The sequence below is a fragment of the Nomascus leucogenys genome, chromosome 2 (genome assembly GCF_006542625.1).
Source record: "Nomascus leucogenys isolate Asia chromosome 2, Asia_NLE_v1, whole genome shotgun sequence".
In the NCBI taxonomy this organism is placed as follows: domain Eukaryota; kingdom Metazoa; phylum Chordata; class Mammalia; order Primates; family Hylobatidae; genus Nomascus; species Nomascus leucogenys.
The window spans coordinates 8420878-8440803 of NC_044382.1; the positions used below are offsets into that span (position 1 = coordinate 8420878).

The following is a 19926-nucleotide window of genomic DNA, read 5'->3' on the forward strand; positions in this document are numbered from 1 at the left end:
TAGTTCTCAGTAGTAGTTGCACATTTAAATCACCTGGAGAACTTTTGAAAAATCCTGATTCCTGGGTCTCACCTTGAGATTCTAATTATTCTGGGGTGCTGTGTCAGCTCTGGGAGTCTTCAAAACTTCCCAGGTAATTCTAATTTGAAGCCAAGACTGTGAATCACTGGTCCAGAAGTATGTTTGTTTAGCAGAGATGTTCTGACAGGCTCAATTAACTTGCTGTAAAAGGAACAAAGGAAAGTCATTATTGCCAACTCATGGCTATTTAAAGCTATCCTGATTTGGTATGAGGAGAAGGGAGTAGTTTAAAGGAGTCCTTACCAATTAATTCTATTTTAATATTTGATCTTTACAGTATTAATATTATGTAGCAATAATTTATTGAATGGAAATTTAAAGTACAGGACAATCAAAACGGTAGTTTAACAAATATCAGAAAAAAAGAAAAGAAAAGAGAACATCTGCATTCCATTTTGTTCAAGTGTCTGATGAAGGAAAGACTATCTAGAGATCACAAGGTTTTAAGAAAGGGGAATTTCATGGCCTTTGGATGTTTTCTGACTTTGAATGTGGAAAAGAAAGGTTAAGGAATTAACTCACAGGAATACTAGGAAGATATATCTTGAGTTAACCAATAAAGTTTTTTATTTCTCCTGGCCTTTTATCCACTCAACCACCAATTATTTATTACTGAACAAAAGATTCCGTTTTTATCAAGAGACTTTAACGAGATTGACTTGGAAATTTCTTTGATACAGTCTCTGTTGCCTTTCTTAATAACAAAATAACTCATGACACATGGGATCTGTAGCTGTTTGGAGAGCTGAATGTTCATTGAATGACAGGTTTTGCACTCAAGAAGCTGCAAAGTGCAACTGACATGTTTGTCAGATCCCTAGAGGTTTGTCTACTACTCTTACAAGCAACAAAAATACTGACTTTTACTGCTCCCATAGTAACAGGAATTTGTCTTTTTAGGATGGCACATTTCTGGTTAGAGACAGCTCTAAAAAAACAACAACCAATCCATATGTCCTCATGGTGTTGTACAAAAATAAAGTTTACAACATCCAGATCCGTTATCAGAAGGAAAGTCAAGTTTACTTGTTGGGAACTGGACTCCGAGGGAAAGAGGTAAGGATTTCAAATTTCGACATTTTCCCGAAGTCTTTATTTGTGCCACTCTGCATGCCTTCATGGAGCGATCTTTGGGAGTCCATGCTGCATGGCAAATTCAGGATTAAATCACATTAGTGAAGCTCTTCATTTACCGGAAGAGAAATAAAGCAAAACCTTTACAATGGTTACTTCTGTCATAGGATTCTTTCTTGTATATCTTTTATTCCAAATAATCACATGTATAATATTTAAAATCAAGAAAAATTATGTTAACTTAAATCTATTTAGATGTTGTCAAAGGCAAGTTCCCGCTATTATTCACCTCTGTGGCATAATTTTAACGTAGGCTGCATTTTAAGTTGACACCACCTGGAAAAGGGGAAATTTGCTGGGGTGATTATTCAAATACTTGGCTCATTTCTTAACAAAATGGAGGTTTGGCCCTGTGAAGATGGCCAGATCACCAAAGAAATTCTCTGTTAGGCCAAGGTTTAGATTCTCATGCCAGTCACTTTTTGAGTGATAATCAGAACTGATAGAAAGAAACCCTCAGGGCTAATTTTTTGCAAAGGAAACTAACAATTGAAGGTAATGCCCCAAACATACTCTAAGTTCAAAGTTCCAAGAGGAGGACCAGCTGAATCGAACATGTCCAGAATGAGAAACAGCCTTCCCGTAACTTCCGCTTCACATACTTCTGTTATGATAATGTTAATGAATAGAAAAAAAATGCATGCTTGTGGTCAAATGTTTGAATCGCTGGTTGGCAGTGGATAGAGCTGCACAGACCCTATAGAAGCAGAGATATTTGCCCTTCAAGATTTATCTTGGTCCAGGGTGGAAACACACAAGTGCAGACCAACCACTCATTGCAGCTCCCATGGAGGGAGGCACCTAGCAGATTAGTCTTAAAGGAAGTGCATTATCCTGTTAGAGTTCCTAGGTGAGTTGTGACCCATGTCTAAAAAAATGAATTAGGCCTTTCCCTCTTTAGCAAGCAATCAAGGCTGGGGCAATCCAGGCTATGGCTGCAAAGACTTGGCTACTGAGCCCTATGAGTGTGAAGGTGGCAGTGAGGACACAGCAGGGAGATCATGAAGGAACTCCTGTGCCGTGCTGCAGATCCCACCTCTAGACACCATGGACTGTGTCTGACCTCCTGAGTCCTTATGCTTCCTAACACTATTAATGACTGGGGGTGAAATAGAGATACAGAAACCAAAACCAAAACCAAAAACAGAGCAACCCGAGGCAAGAATATTGTAATTGTGACTATTTACATGACCCCTTCATATGAAGTTAAAAATATATGCATTTCAAATTACATACACACACACACACACACACACACACGCATATATTTTATCTTTTTTTTTTTTTGAGATGGAGTTTCCTTCTTGTCACCCAGGCTGGAGTGCGGCAATGGCGCAATCTCGGCTCACCGCAACCTCCGCCTCCCGGGTTCAAGCAATTCTCCTGCTTCAGCCTCCCAAGCAGCTGGGATTACAGGCGCACAGCAGCACGCCCAGCTAATATTTTTGTATTTTCTAGTAGAGACAGGGTTTCAGCATGTTGGTCAGGCTGGTCTCAAACTCCTGACCTCAGGTGATCCACCAGCCTTGGCCTCCCAAAGTGCTGGGATTACAGGCGTGAATCACCGCACCCCGCCCATATTTTATCTTTTATCTATGGTTTGTTGGATGTTTATGAGGAATTTTTTTCAAAGTTCTATAGCAGAAATCATTAAACTAATTGCCACATTTACATTTTTCCCCACAATCCTCATCACTTGAAGAGGCAGGATATATTATGCAGATAAAAAAACTGAAGGTGAAGTTCCTGCTTTTCATTCCAACGTTGACTCATCTCCCTATCTTGACTCTTTCAGGACTTTCTGTCTGTGTCAGATATTATTGACTACTTCAGGAAAATGCCACTTCTGCTCATTGATGGGAAAAACCGAGGTTCCAGATACCAGTGCACATTAACGCATGCTGCAGGGTACCCGTAGCAAGTTATAGTCGAGCAAATGAACCGTCCCCCTGCCTCTGTTGCCAACACGAGATCAATCGGCCTTGGTCAACGGACAAACACTTATGACTGAACTGAACCCCTCCCCATGAACACAAGGATTTTATCCTTTCCTTTACAAACAGTGTTTGAAATGAAGACTGTCAAATATCCCATAATTTATTTATTCTTCTTCAATGTTTGTAAAGTGCATGAGTCATGTTCACACTTGAAGTGTAGTAGTGCACTGTAATAATTCATTTTTTAAAAGTCTTTTTTTAATGCCCATTTCAAAATACAGTAGTTTACACAGCTACAGAAACAATTTGGGGCAAGTTTTAAAACACTGAAACAGTAATAGTTATTGGTCTCACATAAAACTGATTTGCTTATTACAGCCAAACCTCTGTCAGTCAGAGGCATTCATTAGTTTTATACATGTAATTTGAAAATCACTAAACCTCATTTTCTCAGCAGCAATAATTTAAGAGGCTTCAAAAATATAATTTCACTCTTACTTATTTGGTATTTTTTCCTGGGGGGATTTTTATGTAATTTTTTATGAAAAGATAAATGCATGTTGAGATAACTTCTGGGATTAAAATAGTCTTTTGCTTTACTTTTTTGGTTTCCTAAAACAACTTTATTGACTTTTAGTCCATACTGTTATATTTTTGTCTTAAAGAAAATTTAAACTACAAATACCAAAAGAAAACATTTTAAATTTAGGGATGAGACTTCGGTTTATCGTGGGTCTAGGTTTAATGAACACATCTGGGGTTAAGTTGGCATTTCTTCACATCTCCACACCCACACCAACCATCACACCCCCTCACCAACCTTCTCCCAACCCCAAAAGCATTGTCCAGGGATATAGATTTTACCAAAGGCTTCCTGGGAAGACGAGGGAGCAATACTTTAGATTAAATGTGATCAGACTTTCCTATTAGTTATGGCTCTTCTATCTCTTGTTATCCCCCTGACAGCTCTGCCATAAAGTCCCTTCTCCTCATCCTTCCCAAACAGGCTGTATAAGTGCTTTGAGGTAATTAAACTCTTTCCTCCAGTTTACAAATCTCGCTTAACAAAAAATATAGGCATTCAGCCAGATATAAAAACTGGTATTCAGCCAAATAGTGACAGTCAGTTGTTCTTCAAGTTTTTTCCCTTTGGGACCTTGGTTATTGCACAACTTTTATTAGCAACAATTTTTGGCGTCTCTGCTTAATCTACAAGTTTTCAAAATGGAAAAGAGTATCTTGCATCTTCATTTTCATGAGCTAGTAAAAGGGGTATTGGAAGGAATCTAAGAAGTTACCATTTTAAAACTGATGAGATATTAAAATAAGGAGTATGCGGAATATAGAGACTTTTAACTGATGATAAAAATGGTGTTTCACAAAATTTCATCCTTAACAACCAGAAGTTTTCAGTTTAGGGTCCAAAACTTGGGAGTTTAAGGCTGAAAACCCTGCATTCATTTACATGTCTACACAATGGGCTATTCAGCAAGTATGTACTTAGTCGCTCTTCTGTGTTAAACAAGTGAGCTAGGTGCAAGGTAGTAAGGACAGCATACACCATAGGTTCTAGTATCGAGTAAGCTCCACTTGTCTTGCTTCGCCGTATTCTATCCTTACGATTCAAAAATATCTAAAATGAAGGATCTGATAGATTTCAAAGCAGCTATTTGGTAGCGAATCATGTTTATAAAACAAACCAAAGCTCATTTTAAGTCTCTTAGTGGAAAGGGCCATTAGGATTAAGATGTTCTATTCCACAGCTATGACTGAAATCAATGTTGGGAAGTTAATATTTTCATGACTAGCATTCTCTCTCTGTTCAAGCACCAGCAACTCCTTTTGGCTGGGCCTTGCCTCTTTTGGCCACAGACCTTCTATATGACCCCAGTCATATATCACAGTTGCTCAGAACCCTGCTCAGTGATAAATATCTTACTAAAGCTGGGTCAGTTAGGGTCACTCTCTGGAATGTTAAACATGAAGCCTGAGACAAGATCTCTCTTTTATCTGGGGTCCCCAAAGGCAATGCTGTACACTTGGAGCTGCCTGCTGCCCTGCAACTACTCCCATTTACCAATTATCTGGAAGAACCAGTCTACAATAGAAGAGAATGAGGCCGACACACAAAAACACAGTAAAAGGATAGACAAATTGGTGGGATCCCTGAAATCTTTTCCAACTATGGGCTTCCAAGTCACATGACTCAATAAATGCTTCAGCTGGTTGAGTTGTGCTTGGCGTTCACTACCAGGAGAGTTCTGATTAATATAAACTCATACCATCAATTAATAATTTAGTAGCTCTCTTTCAACCTGAGCCAAATTCAAGCATAAGCTAAAGGATAAGCAGTGACCCATGGCCAGTTTCCTATGTCATACGATTGCCATTAGTGAAGAAAGTTAAGCCATTCTTCAAAACATTAAACAGCCTTCAAGAACATGAACTGCTTGTTTACATTATTTTTATTTTGTTTTAAATTATATATATACAAATTAGTAAACTCAACTCTCCCAAATATTTGTTAGTTCAACAATAAAAACAGAAACTCATAACAAATAAGAAATCAGATAGAAAAACTGTTAGAAACAAGGGATACATCTGATATTTTAGACTCTTCAAAGAAAGGGTTGTTTCTTTCTGCTTCTGTTAAGTTCTCAGTCTTGACGGGATGATTAAAATGTAGGATAAGGTCACAAAGCAATAACTGGGAGAGCTCTGTGTAAAACAAAACAGGAGATATTATATTGTAGCACATATGTCATAAAAAACTATTATTGCTTTAAGTAGCTATTTCTTCCTAATTCCTAATTTAGTTTTTTTCCAAGTGATTAGTGATCAAACCACAACTTAAGTGTGTCCCATTCTGACTTAAAATAAGATTTACGTATTACAAAATAAGCATGACATAAAAACTTACTAAAAGGGTGCTCTTTAGCCCAACTTCTCAGCTATATCACTAAACTGCAACTTGTGATTTATACAAATTTGATTTATATGGTTTTAACTTTTATTATCTATGTTATACATGCATATAATACCAAGAATCAGAGAAGTCTAAGGCATGTTACAAAAAATTGCAGTTCCCATCTCCCAGAGGCAACCACTTTAAACTTTTTTTTTTTTTTTAATAGTTCACTTTGTTTTTGTTGCTTTGGTCGTTTCAGTGTGTCTGTTTTGAGTATTTTTATTGCGGGGAGGGGTGCGGTGGTGTTTACCTCTGGAACTTTAAATTTTTTTAGATTTGATTTTTTTTTTTCAATTTTCAGTGTTACCTGCCTCTGACACAGAAGATTATGATACAGCTCTTTCACACACCCTCTTCTCTCCCAATATACTTCAGGAAAAATTTTTGCTTAGCTCAATTATCTAATGTTTAAATGTTAATTATACAAATATTCTTCACAGCTGAGTCTTGTCATTTGACATTTTCCTTCCTGCACGCAACCCAGCAGAGTTAATAATTGGGTTTTTTCATTGCTGCATTATCAGAAATATATCCTAAATGTCCCCCAATTGAGTCAATTTGCTCTCGGGTTATTCAACACCTTAGCTATTCTATTGTTAAACGTCTCTCCTCTCCTGGAGCCTTCTGATTTGCTCCAATCTGAACTGATTGCTTATTAGCACTGCTGTACAGCTGGTATCTTGGGAACTCGCTTCACTAATATCCTAGAGACTCCTTTTATCCCTCCATTCTGTGGAGTGCCCTTTTCCCCAAATTCCTGTGTCTTTCTCTTTTTGATCTGTTTCCTTGTTTGGTGACATATAGGCTCAGTAACTTCCAGAGGGAATAAAATTATATGTCTGAAAATTTCTCTACACTAATCCTTAATTAGGTTGACTAGCTATAGAAATCTAGGTTGGAAATCATATTTTTTCAGATTTCCAAAGTCACTGCTGCATTGTCTTCTAGGTTCCAGTGAAGCTGGAGTCATATGAGAACTTTCGTATGACTGTTTTGTTTTCAGAAGCTTTACAGATCTTTTTGTTCTCTCAGTGGACTGAAATTTCACAACATTCTGCCTTGGTATGAGCCTATTTTCATCCACTGTGGTGGACTCTTTCATTGTAGAAACTCATGCCCTTCAGCTCTAGAAAATTTTCTCTATTTCTTTAATGAATTGCCCTTCGTTCATTGTGTATGTTCTCTCTAACACTCTTATTTGTTGGATGTTGGACTTCCTTCACTTATCTAATCCTTCTCCTCCCCATCACCAACAATTTCCATCTCTGTTGTTTTGTTTACACTCTACAGGAATTTCTTCATTTTACCTTTCTACCTTTCTACTGAGTTTTTCATTTCTATTGTCACACTTTTAATTTCCAAGAGCTCCTTCTTGTTCTCTGAATATTTTTTATAGTATCTAGTTCCTTTTTCATGGATACAGTATCTTCTCTTCTCTCTGAATATTAATAATTTCTTGAAGTTTTCATCTCTCCTCATTATTTCTGTTTCTTCCTCATTGAATCTGTTGATTTTTTCTCTGCGTTTTAATATTAGATGTGTTCCTCAAATATCTGTTGTGCCTCAGTTGCCCATATTTAAGACCGTGACACTAAAAAGACAATTAGAAGTTCTGCACCTGCGGTACTCAATAATGTGGGGTGTTCTGGCTGGGTTATTTTGTTGGGAAGAACCTCTGCTATTAGTATCTTTAGATCTTTTATCTTAGGCTGGTCAGATTCCTGAGAGAAAAATCTACTTGGAGGGTATAAATCTGGCTGCCAGTATTTTGGTAGCCCAGTGAAGAAAAAAAAACTGGAGGTCTTGTAATTTGGTATGTAAACTTTGTTTCAATATCCTTCTTTATAGTATACTACTTTCCCTCAACTTATGACTAGTGGCTCCAGGGCAGATATCCTTGTTTTAACTTCAAGTCTTTTGTCACAGTGAAGGGATAGCTGCCCAGCTATGCAGAGGACAGAAGAGACCTCAGGGATCTACAATTCTTATATATTTAACTAGTCCTCCTATTATCCAAATTTCACCCCTACTTCCAGAAGATCCTGGTGCCACCATGAATTGAGTCATAGGGGCTATTTTTGGCTTTACCCAGCCAGCTTAGGGTTCAGATTTTTGGGCTTTGGGGTTCAGACTTGTCTATTTGCTTCTCCATTTTCCTTTTGTTATCTCGGAATCTCTTTACTTGTGGATTTTTATCTCTTTAAAAATCACTTAAATTTAAATCTCAGGTGTACCACTGACTAGTTGCTTGACCTTGAAAAAGTTAAATCTCTCTATTTACACATCTGTAAATGCCAATGGCAATAGTTCCTAACTCATAGGATTATTATGAAGAGAGTTCATTTATGCAGAGCTCTTAGAAGAGTCCTGGATTATGGTAAATGCTGTAAGGGTTGGCTGCTGACATTATTATTTAGGGAAGGAAGTAAGGGTGCACAGAGTGTTCATTTAATCCTCTACATTTACCAGAAGTCTACCTTCCTAGTGTAGCTCTGCAGGTCCCTCAGAGTCTAACTGCCTGACTTACCCATACAATGTCTCAAGAAAACATCTATCATAGTTATTACATTTTATTTTAGGAAAGAATATTCTCCAAACTAGAACAATTAGATAATCAAGTTTGGGGGAAATCTAAAGCTTCTTAACTGTTTTAAATGAGTTCAAACATCCAGAGCCATTTATTCATTTAATAAACATTTTTTAAGAATCTAATCAATCCAGGCACGGTGTTAAGTACTAGAAATACCCATAAGGAGCTTACAGTTGAGCAGGGATAAGAAAAGTAAGGAAATATGCAATTATAAAATAGTATAACAGGTGATAGCAAAGGGCAGAAAGGATAACATGTTGGCTCAAAAAAAGTTTTCCAATGTAAGAGACCTTGACTACTAGCAGTTAACCTGGTATATTGGAGGTAGGGTATAGCAATGGGATTTCAGACGGACAAGTATGTGTTGAAACAGATACAGAAAAGCACTTCTGGATACGCAAATAGTTTAGTACGGCTAGAGCAGAGAACATGCAGGAAGAACAGAGTAAGAGACTAGAGACGAAAGGAGGGCACTGATCTGAGCAGGTCATATAGTCCATTCTAAGATGTTTAGACTTTATTCTGAGGACAATGGTGAGCCAATGAGGGTTTTCTGCAGATTCGCATTTTAGAAGGAGAATCTTCACTGTGGTGTTGAAGCTGGTTTTGAGAAATGATGAATTAAAGGTAGTCAGATTTCTTAATATGTACTGTAAATTTGTGAAATACGTAGCATAAAGCACTTCCCAAACTTATTTGGCCATAAGAACATGGACTCTGTTCTACTGTACACCATCTATTAACATCGCTTGAAACAGCAGGGTTCACAGATCAAAGTCCAGGAAATGCTGTCCTAGGGAGAACACATGGAAAAAGCATTTAGGCACTCACTATTTGGTGCCTAACTAACGGCCACGCCCTCTTCTTCTTGGTGTCACAGCTTGATTTTGTTTGAGGTGTTCCTTTCCCCAGCTCCTGTAGTCAGTTCTGACTGGTCCAAACTGTTCTTGGCAGTCCCAGTCCCCTTAGCCGTGGCTGCTGTAAGCATCAGCATGTGATGCAAATCTGGCCAATTAAAGGGAAATGTGCTGGAGGGATCTGGGAAAAGACTTATAAAAAGAGACTGTCTATATACAACCACCTCTGAAGGTAATGCCCATGAGGAGTAATAAAGAGAGTGAACATGACAGAGCAGAAAGATGGAAAGAGCCTGGTCCCTGAAAAAATCTTTAAACCTCTGAATTAACTTTAGGGCTGTGCTACCTTGGATCTTCTTGTTTTTCCTTATTGTATAAGTTAAGTTGGGTTTTTTTGTTACTTATAGATGTAGGCCTCATAACTGACACAGGTTATCTTTAAATACCCAAGAGTTGTTTTAAAAAGAATAACTACATATTCAGTGTAGTTTTCATGGTTAGAAATAGGACTCTTAGGTGAAAGCAATAGGGGAACAGATTTCAGCTAGCCGGTGAGAAGGAATTGTTTAAAACAGAATGGATTGACTAGTGAGACAGGAAGTTCCCCAGCATAAGAAATGTTTGGTCAGGGATAGATTATCCCTAGAAATATTCAATCACAGCAATTTTCTTGGGATAAAATAACTGAATATGTCTGTGAGGTGAGCGACTAAATATCATGACCTATAAGGTCTAATCCTACTATATGAATCTGTTTAAAATGAAGAAGCTTTGTCACAGAATCTAATTTATACTTCTTAATTTGGAATGAACCTTAGGGGCTTAGTAAGAATTTATAAAGACAATGAATTTTGCTGAATATGACATAGTCTTGTAATGGTGTGCTGAAGGGAAGTAAAATTTACAGAGGTTAGACAACCTGATAAGCTTGTTAGTGTCAGGGATGGGAATTCAGGTCTGCTAACTCCAAAGTCGAACATAATTCATCTTTAGAGATCTAGTTCACTTACACTGAAAACATTTGTTAAGAAATAGAGAAATGCTAATTAGTGGGCAAAATTTACTTATACCCCAGCAGAAAGACAAATTGGTTCTACCACTTATTTTATAACAATGACATGCAAACATTTTAGTGATTCAATACTTACCTTTTATCTTCTTCAACTCCGAAGAAATTGCATTAATATTTTTAATTACTTTGTCCACATTTAGCTTATGATCAGTAACACTCTTCTTACCCATCTGATTTTAAAAGAAAAACAGAAACAATGTATAAATCAGTATTTATGTGTACTTTTAAAATACTTACATTTTCAGTATTTCTATAAATCTGTTATTTCAGAAATAATTATGAAACAAATCTTTATAAATGGTTAGGATTCTAACATCAAAAGGCATCAATGTGTTATGTAATATTTTTCCAACTGAAAACCCCAACTGGAATTTGTAGGATGAGGTTCCTTCCTCAATCAAACCATATCCACAAGATACGGCTTACAGTGGAAATGAAGACGCCCCCTTTTCAGAAAGTTTCAGCCCTTATAAACTACCTTACAATTTAGCATTTGTGTTAAGGTCTTCTCTAATTTTATTTATGTAAGTCCATGTCTTTTTCTAACTTATTCTTGAATAACAGGGCCCACATATGATTTAAGTACACAGTGAAACTCAAAAAAGAATTTGATTCTAATTCATTAAGAGGATAATTCAATTATAATCCACTAAGAGCATGGCAAATGGCTAGTTTGGTTTTGGGAGTTAGAGGAACAGACATTTTAATTTTGGTTAACTGAAATGTATAAATCAAAGCATTCCTATGTTATACAGTACCTGTATTTAACCAATTGTGTCAGATACAAATATACAGAGAGGTGATTCACTAGAAACTAGTCTTAAGCTCTTCAATCTCTCAAAATGACTTGAAAAACTCAACCTCAATTAGCATACACAATTCCAGCAGTGTGAAAGGTGGGCAGTTATGGGTCAAGCTGCTTGTCCAAAATAATGAAAACAAACTAACCTTTAAGTCAATCCTTGCCTCTACCTTTTCCTGAGCAGGGAAAATTTCTCCAGTTTCGCTCATTTCAGAGCCACTGTAAAAGAACTAATTTTGTTTCCCAGACATTAATAAAATGCGCTTTGCATCTACCTCCAAGCCCCTATTCTCCGGGATGTCAGCTATCTTCCTTGGGCATGCCAAACCAAGAGTCAAGTTGGAGGGAAAAAGAAAGATGATATTTTAACAAGGGGTGGAGTGGTGGAATCAAAGAACTTCAAAAATGAGGAAAAAGTTTTTTAAAAATAGTAAAGTAGAGCCGGGCGCGGTGGCTCACGCCTGTAATCCCAGCACTTTGGGAGGCCGAGGCGGGCGGATCACGAGGTCAGGAGATCGAGACCATCCTGGCTAACACAGTGAAACCCCGTCTCTACTAAAAATACAAAAAAATTAGCCGGGCAAGTGGCGGGCGCCTGTAGTCCCAGCTACGCGGGAGGCTGAGGCAGGAGAAAGGCATCAACCCCGGGGGGCGGAGCTTGCAGTGAGCCGAGATTGCGCCACTGCACTCCAGCCTGGGCGACAGAGCGAGACTCCGTCTCAAAAAAAATAGTAAAGTAGAAACTAAATTGTTTTAGAGCCCAAGACAGTGGCCTCTCTCCGCTCTGGGGTCTGGTTCTCCTGGGCCCTCGAGTGCCCAGCGGGTGGGTGGGGTGAGGGCACAGCGGCATGTGGCTGGGACTGGACTGGAGGCAGGACAGGTCTGGGTCAAGCCCTCCCCAGGGAGCTCGGCCAGGCCACTACCCAGAAAGGAGAGGCCGCTCCAACAGCAATTCACCGGGAGTGGGGAAGCGGAGACCAGGCAGTAGGGGCCATAGGAATGGGCGGTCAGAAGCCTGATACCACTAAAGCGCCATCTGCGGGCCACAGGACGCCGCCCAGGCCCTCAGCCCGCAGCCCTGCGGAGCCATCGTTAGCACCGCAGGTTCTACTCTGAAAGCCCAGCCTCCTCCTTGGCCCAACCGACACCTGGGAGGAGCCCCAGATCTTTGGGGCCTTCAGCGACCCAACCGCCCATGAAGATCCCCCAGATCTTTGGGGCCTTCAGCGACCCAACCGCCCATGAAGACCCCCCAGATCTTTGGGGCCATGAGCGGCCCAACCGCCCGCTCAACGGCTAAAGATGGAGCCTGAGGCACCTGGAAGTTTCCACAGTCCTCGCCCTCCCAGACAGGATTTGGAATGAACCTTAGGGGCTTACGAAGTTTCTTGCCGAGTGGACAAGATTAGGGCAATGTAAAATGCCCTCAGAGTGACCCCGGCCTACGGATAGCCACCAGCCGCCCAGCCCACCCAGCCACCCGTCCCCTTCTCGGCCCAACCGACACCCGGGGAGAGGCTCCGAGGCCAGTCAGGCCCACTGCCCACCCGTTGGGTGGTGGAAGATGGAGCCTCGGGCAGCCTGGACATTTCAGCGGTCTTCACCCTCCCAAACCAGATTAGGATCCTTCAAGACCGAGCAGCCGTCACTACCCACCGGGCCAACCGTCACCGAGGTTCTGACAGGAGCAGTGAGCCGACATTGAAGGCGAAGCCGCGCCCCCTGATTGGCCAGCTTCTCTGCCTGCGGCATCCTGGGAGTTGTAGTCCCAGGTAAGGCCCCTACCGAGAAGGTTCTGGATGCCGGGTTACAACTGACTCGCGCGGCCACGTGGGCGGAAAAAGCACTGACATTCCCTGCCCCCAGTGTGCCAGGCTTTTGCAACCCTTATCTGCATTTAAGTTGCGCGGGATAGCGGTAGCGTTAAGTGCAGACTCTGGAATGAAGCCGCTTGGGTTTGAATCCTATTCTATTACCTGCTTAGTTGTATAGATGCAGATAAACGATTAACCATTCAGAGTGCAGATGTCCTCACCTATCGTATGGAACGATAATAACTGCCTTCCAGTGTTAGTTTGAGGGTTAAGTGAGATAATTCCTCGGAGGTGCTTGGCAGATACCAAGTGCCCCATAACTGTTAGCTATTATTTTTCCTATAGCATTTTATAGGAATGATAATAGTAAAGAGTAGCATGAATAAATAGATGAGTTGAGACATGGAAGGTGTTTTTTTGCCAAGCTGAGAAGCTGGGATTCAAGCCATCTTTTGCTTGACTCCAGAGGAATCTCTGCCACTGCAACCTTTGAGGCAAGCCCAAAGATTTTTCTTGGTGCCCTGGGAAATTGAGGAGTTTAGGCCTTCAGCAGAAGGTGCTATACAACGAGTCTTTGCTGTGTCCATGCCTCCCCTATAGTACACACCAGCCTCTTGAACCATCACCTTCCCGAAAGCCCACATCACAATTGTTGGGTATTTTATATCCAATTTCCTTCACTTTAACACTGCAGAATTTGTTGTTGAATGCAATTACCTAGATGAAGAGGGACAGAGGAGAACAGAGCTTAATGATAACCAGCTGTATGATCTTAGAAAAGAATATCTTCCTTATTCTGAGTTTCTGTTTCCTCATCTGTTTTCTTATGAGAGGGATGGGCTAAACCAGTAGTTCCTAAATTGTACTCATTGCTGGGCCACTGTTAATATGCTTATGTGCTTATGTGCTTATGGCTCTCATATTATTATTACCTTCTCCTAAACACCTTATTGTCTCCTGTGGTTATCTACAGGGAGTTTCTAAAGGTGAAGAAGTTTTTAATGATAACCAGCTTTGTAAAATACGAAGCTATATTATTGCCTTCATATTTTACATCTACTTATTTTTAAAATTTAAGTCTACTTAAAAATCTTTATATCACCAGTGTTAAATAGAATAAAATATAAAGTCAGGCCAGGCACGGTGGCTCACACCTGTAATCCCAGCACTTTGGGAGGCTGAGGTGGGTGAATCACGAGGTCAGGAGTTCGAGACCAGCCTGGCCAACATGGTGAAACCTCGTCTCTACTAAAAATACAAAAAATTAGCTGGGCGTAGTGGCAGCCGCCTGTAACCTCAGCTACTCAGGAGGCTGAGGCAGGAGAATCGCTTGAACCCGGGAGGCGGAGGTTGCAGTGAGCCGAGATCACACCACTGCACTCTAGTCCAGGTAACAGAGTGAGACTCCGTCTCAAAACAAACAAACAAAACTCATAAAGTCATTGGAAAAATAAAGACAGTGAAAATAAGGCATATTTTTAATCATGTATATATGCTCGCAGCCAGTTGCAGTGTTTTCTGCAGCCTGATCTTTTTTGTTAAAATGGGTTCTTATTAAGTGTTAGAGAAGTGTTAAAGACAGTCTAGCACAAACCAAGACTTTCTTCTTGATATAATTAGAATGACTGAAAGAGTTAAAAGAGGAATACAAATAAGGGGAGACCAACATAGGATAAGCAACATTTATTTCCTAAATTAGGACATTAATATATAACACCAAGCAAAAAGAACTGGCCTCATTGTATGATAAAAGCAAGGATAATTTAATATCAAAACAGAAGGAAGAAAATAAAAGGAGGAAGGTCTTAACTTCAGAATAAGACTATCTTGACAGAAAGCTGACAAGATGTATGCTTTCTCCCCCTCACTTATTTTGATGATGATGAAGAAGTAAAAACTTCTTCACTTTTAGAAACTCCCTGTGGATAACTGCAGGAGAAAATAAGGTATTTAGGAGAAGTAGGTGGGTGGAGATAGCATTAAGACTGAGAATCCTGAAAATCAAGTGATGATGGGCACTGGGGTTGGTAGGATGGAGTGTCCTATTGTCCCAAGCACACTGAACTCATTTTTGGGTTCATCAAGTGTTTGCAGGGGCTATCATGGCTCTACTATCTGTGAATTGGAATCCACAGGATTTTTGGCAGAATCTAAAGGCCTTGGATCCATCCAAAATACGGACTGCTTCTTATGAATATATCCAAACTACTGCTATTTGGAATAGATCATCATTAAGCCATTAGTTATTCACAAAGAAAAGTCAACTTTGTGTTCCTTTTAAATAAGTGCTCTAAGAGGGAAAAAAAGAGATTAAAAACTCAGAAAAAGATAGATTTAATAATGTATTTCTCTCTATAAAACTGTCTTGGAGCAGTGATGACTACTTATTGCAGTGTTTTCTCTACTTAAATAACTATAGATTTTGTCTCTTTGTGTTTTTTTCCCTAATAAAATGAAAGTTTAAAAGCATGGTTTGCTACTCAGGGTTGGAGACTGTTACAGCTAAGGCCCTAAAAAAAATATATCTTCCTTAATAAGTTTGCAAATACAACACTTTACTGGAACCCAACACAGGTTGCAGTTGTTGATTCTAATGTTAATCAAACAAAAGAGATTTAAAAACTGGTAAATGCTCCCATAAAGAGAAAAAGGTGCTGCAGACCAGCAAGGTGATCAAGCATTTTATGGAGTTTAGTGTGTGCACCTCGGCTAATTTTATTACAGATTCTTGACATAAAGTCTTCATTTCCAGGAAAACAAATTGAGTAAATTATCTCACTTCTTCCACTAGATCTTCAGGGTTCCCATTTTCTTCCTGTCTGTTCATTATCAATTAAGAGGGCTGGCCTCTGTGTCTAGGGACCAGCTCCCTGCTGGAGCATCAACTCCCCTCTGAACCTGACTTTGTACAACCCCTGTGTGCACTAATTTGGGAGGCAGCAACATAAGCACGTGTTGGATCATTACCTGGGGAGCATGACCAGCATTTGAAAGATTAAGCAGATTCCTGTGTATCCGAACAACTATTGCGTTCCCCAAAGCCAATCACTTAAAGGAAGCAAGAAGCAAGCTGACTTCTGCTACCCTGGTGTGAACTAAAAGCTGGAGTCCCTGCCCACTGTCTTCTTCGAGTAGCTGATGTTACATTATCCAGAGTCATTTTCTTTTTCTTTAGGAGAAACACTCCTGAAATATAGAAGGATGTTATTAATGAACATCCACATTGCTTCTAGGTTAACTGAAGCGTTTTCACTTCTAATTAAGAAATTACAGTTCTGTATCAATATTTCCCTCTGAACAGGGTCATGAGATGTAATATAGGACACCCAGTTAAATTTGAGTTCCAGAGAAACAACAGATTTTTTTTAGTATAAGTATGTCCTGAATGTTATATGGCCCCCACTTATACTCAAAATGTATTCGTTGTTGATCTGAGATTCAAATTTAATGGGAAATCCTGTATTTTCATTTGATAATCTGGCAACTCTCTACCCCAAACACTTCAACCCTGAAGAAAGAAAAGCAAACAGTGTGAAACCTCGTAGATTCAGTAGATACGAAAGCCAAGAAAATGTTGAAGTTTTCCACTGTGATGTCCAAAATAATAAAACAGATAAACTTACTGTGCCGGAATCTGGCTCTCCTCCGTCAGCATCCCTGGAATGCAAGAGAGAAGCTAGGTTTTTGAGACAGCAGATGGAAGGAAGCTGACAATATTCAACATGGCACTGTGTTTTGACAGTTGCTTGCTATGCCTTTTTGTCTGAAAACTCTTTGTGCTTGGCTTTTTAGAAGATGCCTTCATCCGGCAAGGCATATTCATGACACAATTTGTGTTAATTTCCAGAGATCCACCAATCAGAGAATACCTGTCTGTTCCAAAGTAAAATATGTTTCTAATTTTCTCATGTCAGGCATCCATTCCCCCACAATACCTCCTCTGATTATTAAAGACATAGATCCTGGTGGATGTCACTTCCCTCTGGGCATTGCCCCACACCCCCACACTGTGCCCTCATCAGCATCCAGGCAATGAAGAATGAGCGTCTTTATCAAAAGACGTATTGTGTTCATGAAGTCAATTCCTATAGAATATAAGGGTGTACTCACGTTTTGTTATGAAAAAAAAGAATGCATATGTGCATAAGAGCAAATTTGGAAGTGTATCTATGAAAATGTTTACAATGATTATTAACATTAATGATAATGAGATTTGAGGGTGACTTTATTTCTTTGTGATTATTTATTTCGCCTAGTCATAATTTTAACCCCTCTCAGGTCATTTCTCAGCATGATACATCAATCACTTTAAAGCAGAGTGTCTCAGACTCTGCAGTGCACAACTTAGGGAGCTTGTGAAAATGCAGATTCTGGGGCCCACCTCAAAGACTCAGCTTTAGTGAATCTAAGATGAGGCTCCCTGAATCTGCATTTTTAATCCCCTGCCCTCCCGACTCCTTCTATTTTAACCTAGGAAGTCTTTGGATCATGTTTGAGAAACACTGGCTGGCGGCTTACGAGAATACGAAGACTCAACGTCTGCATTCTCTAAAGTGAGAAGAAGGAGATGGGCATCCCAGCTTCCAGTTCTTTCTAATTTAGGTCTTTGTTTCTTCTATTTCCTAGTAATTTATTTTATTTTTATATTTATTTATTTATTTGAGACAGAGTCTCGCTCTGTTGCCCAGGCTGGCGCGTAGTGGTGCAATCTCGGCTCACTACAACCTCAGCCTCCTGTGTTCAAGCAATTCTCCTGCCTCAGCCTCCTGAGTAGCTGGCATTACGGCATGCTCCACCACGCCCGCCTAAGTTTTGTATTTTTAGTAGAGACGGGGTTTCACCATATTGGCCAGGCTGGTCTCAAACTCCTGATCTCAGGTGATTTTCCTGCCTCGGCCTCCCAAAGTGCTAGGATTACAGGCGTGAGCCACCAGTCCTGGCCGTATTTTATTTTTTGATCTCTAGTTTCACTTGCCATCATAATGGAAAGTCTAATGCTAAGATCTGAGATGTTAGATGATTTGTAAAATATGTATGTTTTTGTATGTAAATTTCCATACTCAAAAACCCTCTCTACTCCTGCTTCTACTCCCACTGCCCTGGTCCTGCCCTGTGTTACAATAACATCCTTCCTGTCTGCTCCCACCACCTACCACCCTTGTCCCTGAGGGCCACATTACATGCTCCAGCCTCTAGTGGGATGAGCTTTTTAAAATGTAAATGGAATTGTGTCTTTCCCCTGCTTTAAAGCCTCCCAGGGGTTTCCGTAATAGAATAAACACCACACTCCTGACCCTGGTCCATAAGGCCCCACAGTTCCAGACTCCCTTCCCCTCACTCTCCTCTCAGGCCTGGCACAGGCCGGCAGTTGTTTGGCACCTGTTTCCTTCTGAGCCTGCCATGTTGGCTCCTTGTTTTGCTTTAGGGTTCAGAGAGGCCTTACTCTGATATCGCCCCATCCTCTCTCCCAGCCCCTTCTGTGTTTCCATGCAGTACTTGATATAATTTGTTATGCTTTATTTATGTTTCTGTTTACTTTTTGGTTTTGGTTTTGACCTGTCTCTTTCACTATAATATAGTTCCTGTCAAGGGCAGGAACCAAGGGTCTAGTTCACTGTTATCAACCCTGTGCCTAACGTAATTCCTGACACGTGGTAAGTGCTCCATACATCCTTGTTCAGTAGCTGAATGAATGCAGTGGGCCCTGCTATAGTGGTATCCTGGACAGTTGGAGACACCCAGATGCAAATTATCCCCAGATGCCCTGATGACTCAACAAAGGTCTGAGGGCAGAAGTCACACCTGCATGCCTTCTAGGTCCTCTGAGAGAAGGACAGACAGCCCCCATGGTGGCCAGGGAGAATGTGGGGGAGTGACAGCAGTCTAAACTAAAGGCATTCTCCTTTCATCCCATCTGCTTTCTGATTCTGTGGCACAGACCAGAGATCCAACAGAGCAGTGGCAAGCCGACTCAGTACTGTTCCAGAAGGCCATTGCAGGCCTGGAAGCTTCCACACAGCCTCATGTGGGAGGGATTACCCAACCCCGGTTTCTGATAAAAGAACTATGTTGGCTGTGGATCATCATTTGAATAAAAATCAAATGACTTAGGATCTGTCCAAAATGAAGGATGTTTTAATACTTTGTGTGTAAAAACACTGATATTTTGCTTCTTTTATATTAAACAGATTTTATTATTTTTCAGAATCTTGTCAGCATAATCATTTTATGGGTGGATGAAATATTCAGCCCTGCTGCTGCAGGAGTTCTTTCACAGCAATTACCTTGTGGCACTTTTGCTGTAATTAGGTTTTCGCCTAGGATTTTTCCCTGGGTCTGGGTAATAAATGAAATATGACCAGAATTTAAATTTGTCAATTACAAGCAAGCGTAGTGCGTAAACACACAACAGAGCCATGAATTCCAAACCACAGGCTGTTGCTGGGGGGCAGATGCTCTGAAAATTAAAATGGAAATAAAACTACTGACTGGAAAACGAAAAGTGGCCCCCAAAGAAAGCAAATCTCCCCTAACACTCATGCATGATTCTACCCAACTGTGTGAGCTCTTGACTACAAATTCTTAAGCATGAAACTGACAACTCAAGAAGCAAGCAGGGATTTGCATTAAAACTGTCTACACAGGGCTCTGATCTCCTGCCTTATCAACTC

General features: G+C 40.2%; 2 protein-coding genes across 4 annotated transcripts in view; one reads left to right on the top strand and one right to left on the bottom strand.

The window, feature by feature from the left end:
* The window catches only part of LCP2 (lymphocyte cytosolic protein 2), a 50140-nt gene extending 46389 nt beyond the window's left edge, over positions 1-3751 (top strand). Inside the window, exons 20-21 of the mRNA XM_003268647.4 lie at positions 982-1137; positions 3011-3751. Of these exons, the coding sequence (XP_003268695.2) occupies positions 982-1137; positions 3011-3133 (279 nt within the window). The 3' untranslated portion in view covers positions 3134-3751. The remainder of the gene's footprint in view (positions 1-981; positions 1138-3010) is intronic.
* A 1848-nt stretch (positions 3752-5599) lies between these two features.
* On the bottom strand, positions 5600-13114 carry C2H5orf58 (chromosome 2 C5orf58 homolog). 3 transcript variants are annotated; one of them, XM_003268646.3, is made up of 4 exons: positions 13098-13114; positions 11588-11671; positions 10716-10809; positions 5600-5870 (listed from the first exon to the last, which is right to left on the bottom strand). In XM_003268646.3, the coding sequence occupies exons 2-4, from the start codon at positions 11648-11650 to the stop codon at positions 5719-5721; spliced, it is 309 nt and encodes a 102-aa protein (XP_003268694.1). In that variant the 5' UTR covers positions 11651-11671; positions 13098-13114; the 3' UTR covers positions 5600-5718. The 3 variants fall into 3 exon arrangements, with proteins under 3 accessions (XP_003268694.1, XP_012360128.1, XP_012360126.1); XM_012504674.1 differs by having other exon boundaries at positions 11588-11660; positions 12989-13098; XM_012504672.1 differs by having other exon boundaries at positions 12989-13098.
* Positions 13115-19926: the final 6812 nt, after the last annotated feature.

Coding starts and splice junctions, on each gene's coding strand:
- C2H5orf58 (XM_012504672.1), bottom strand. CDS start 13,030: ATGTCCAGGCTGCCCGAGGCTCCATCTTCCACCACCCAACGG. Junction 11,672..12,988: donor CATCTTCCACCACCCAACGG/GTGGGCAGTGGG, acceptor AAACAAAATTAG/TTCTTTTACAGTGGCTCTGA. Junction 5,871..10,715: donor GGAGTTGAAGAAGATAAAAG/GTAAGTATTGAA, acceptor TGTTTTACACAG/AGCTCTCCCAGTTATTGCTT.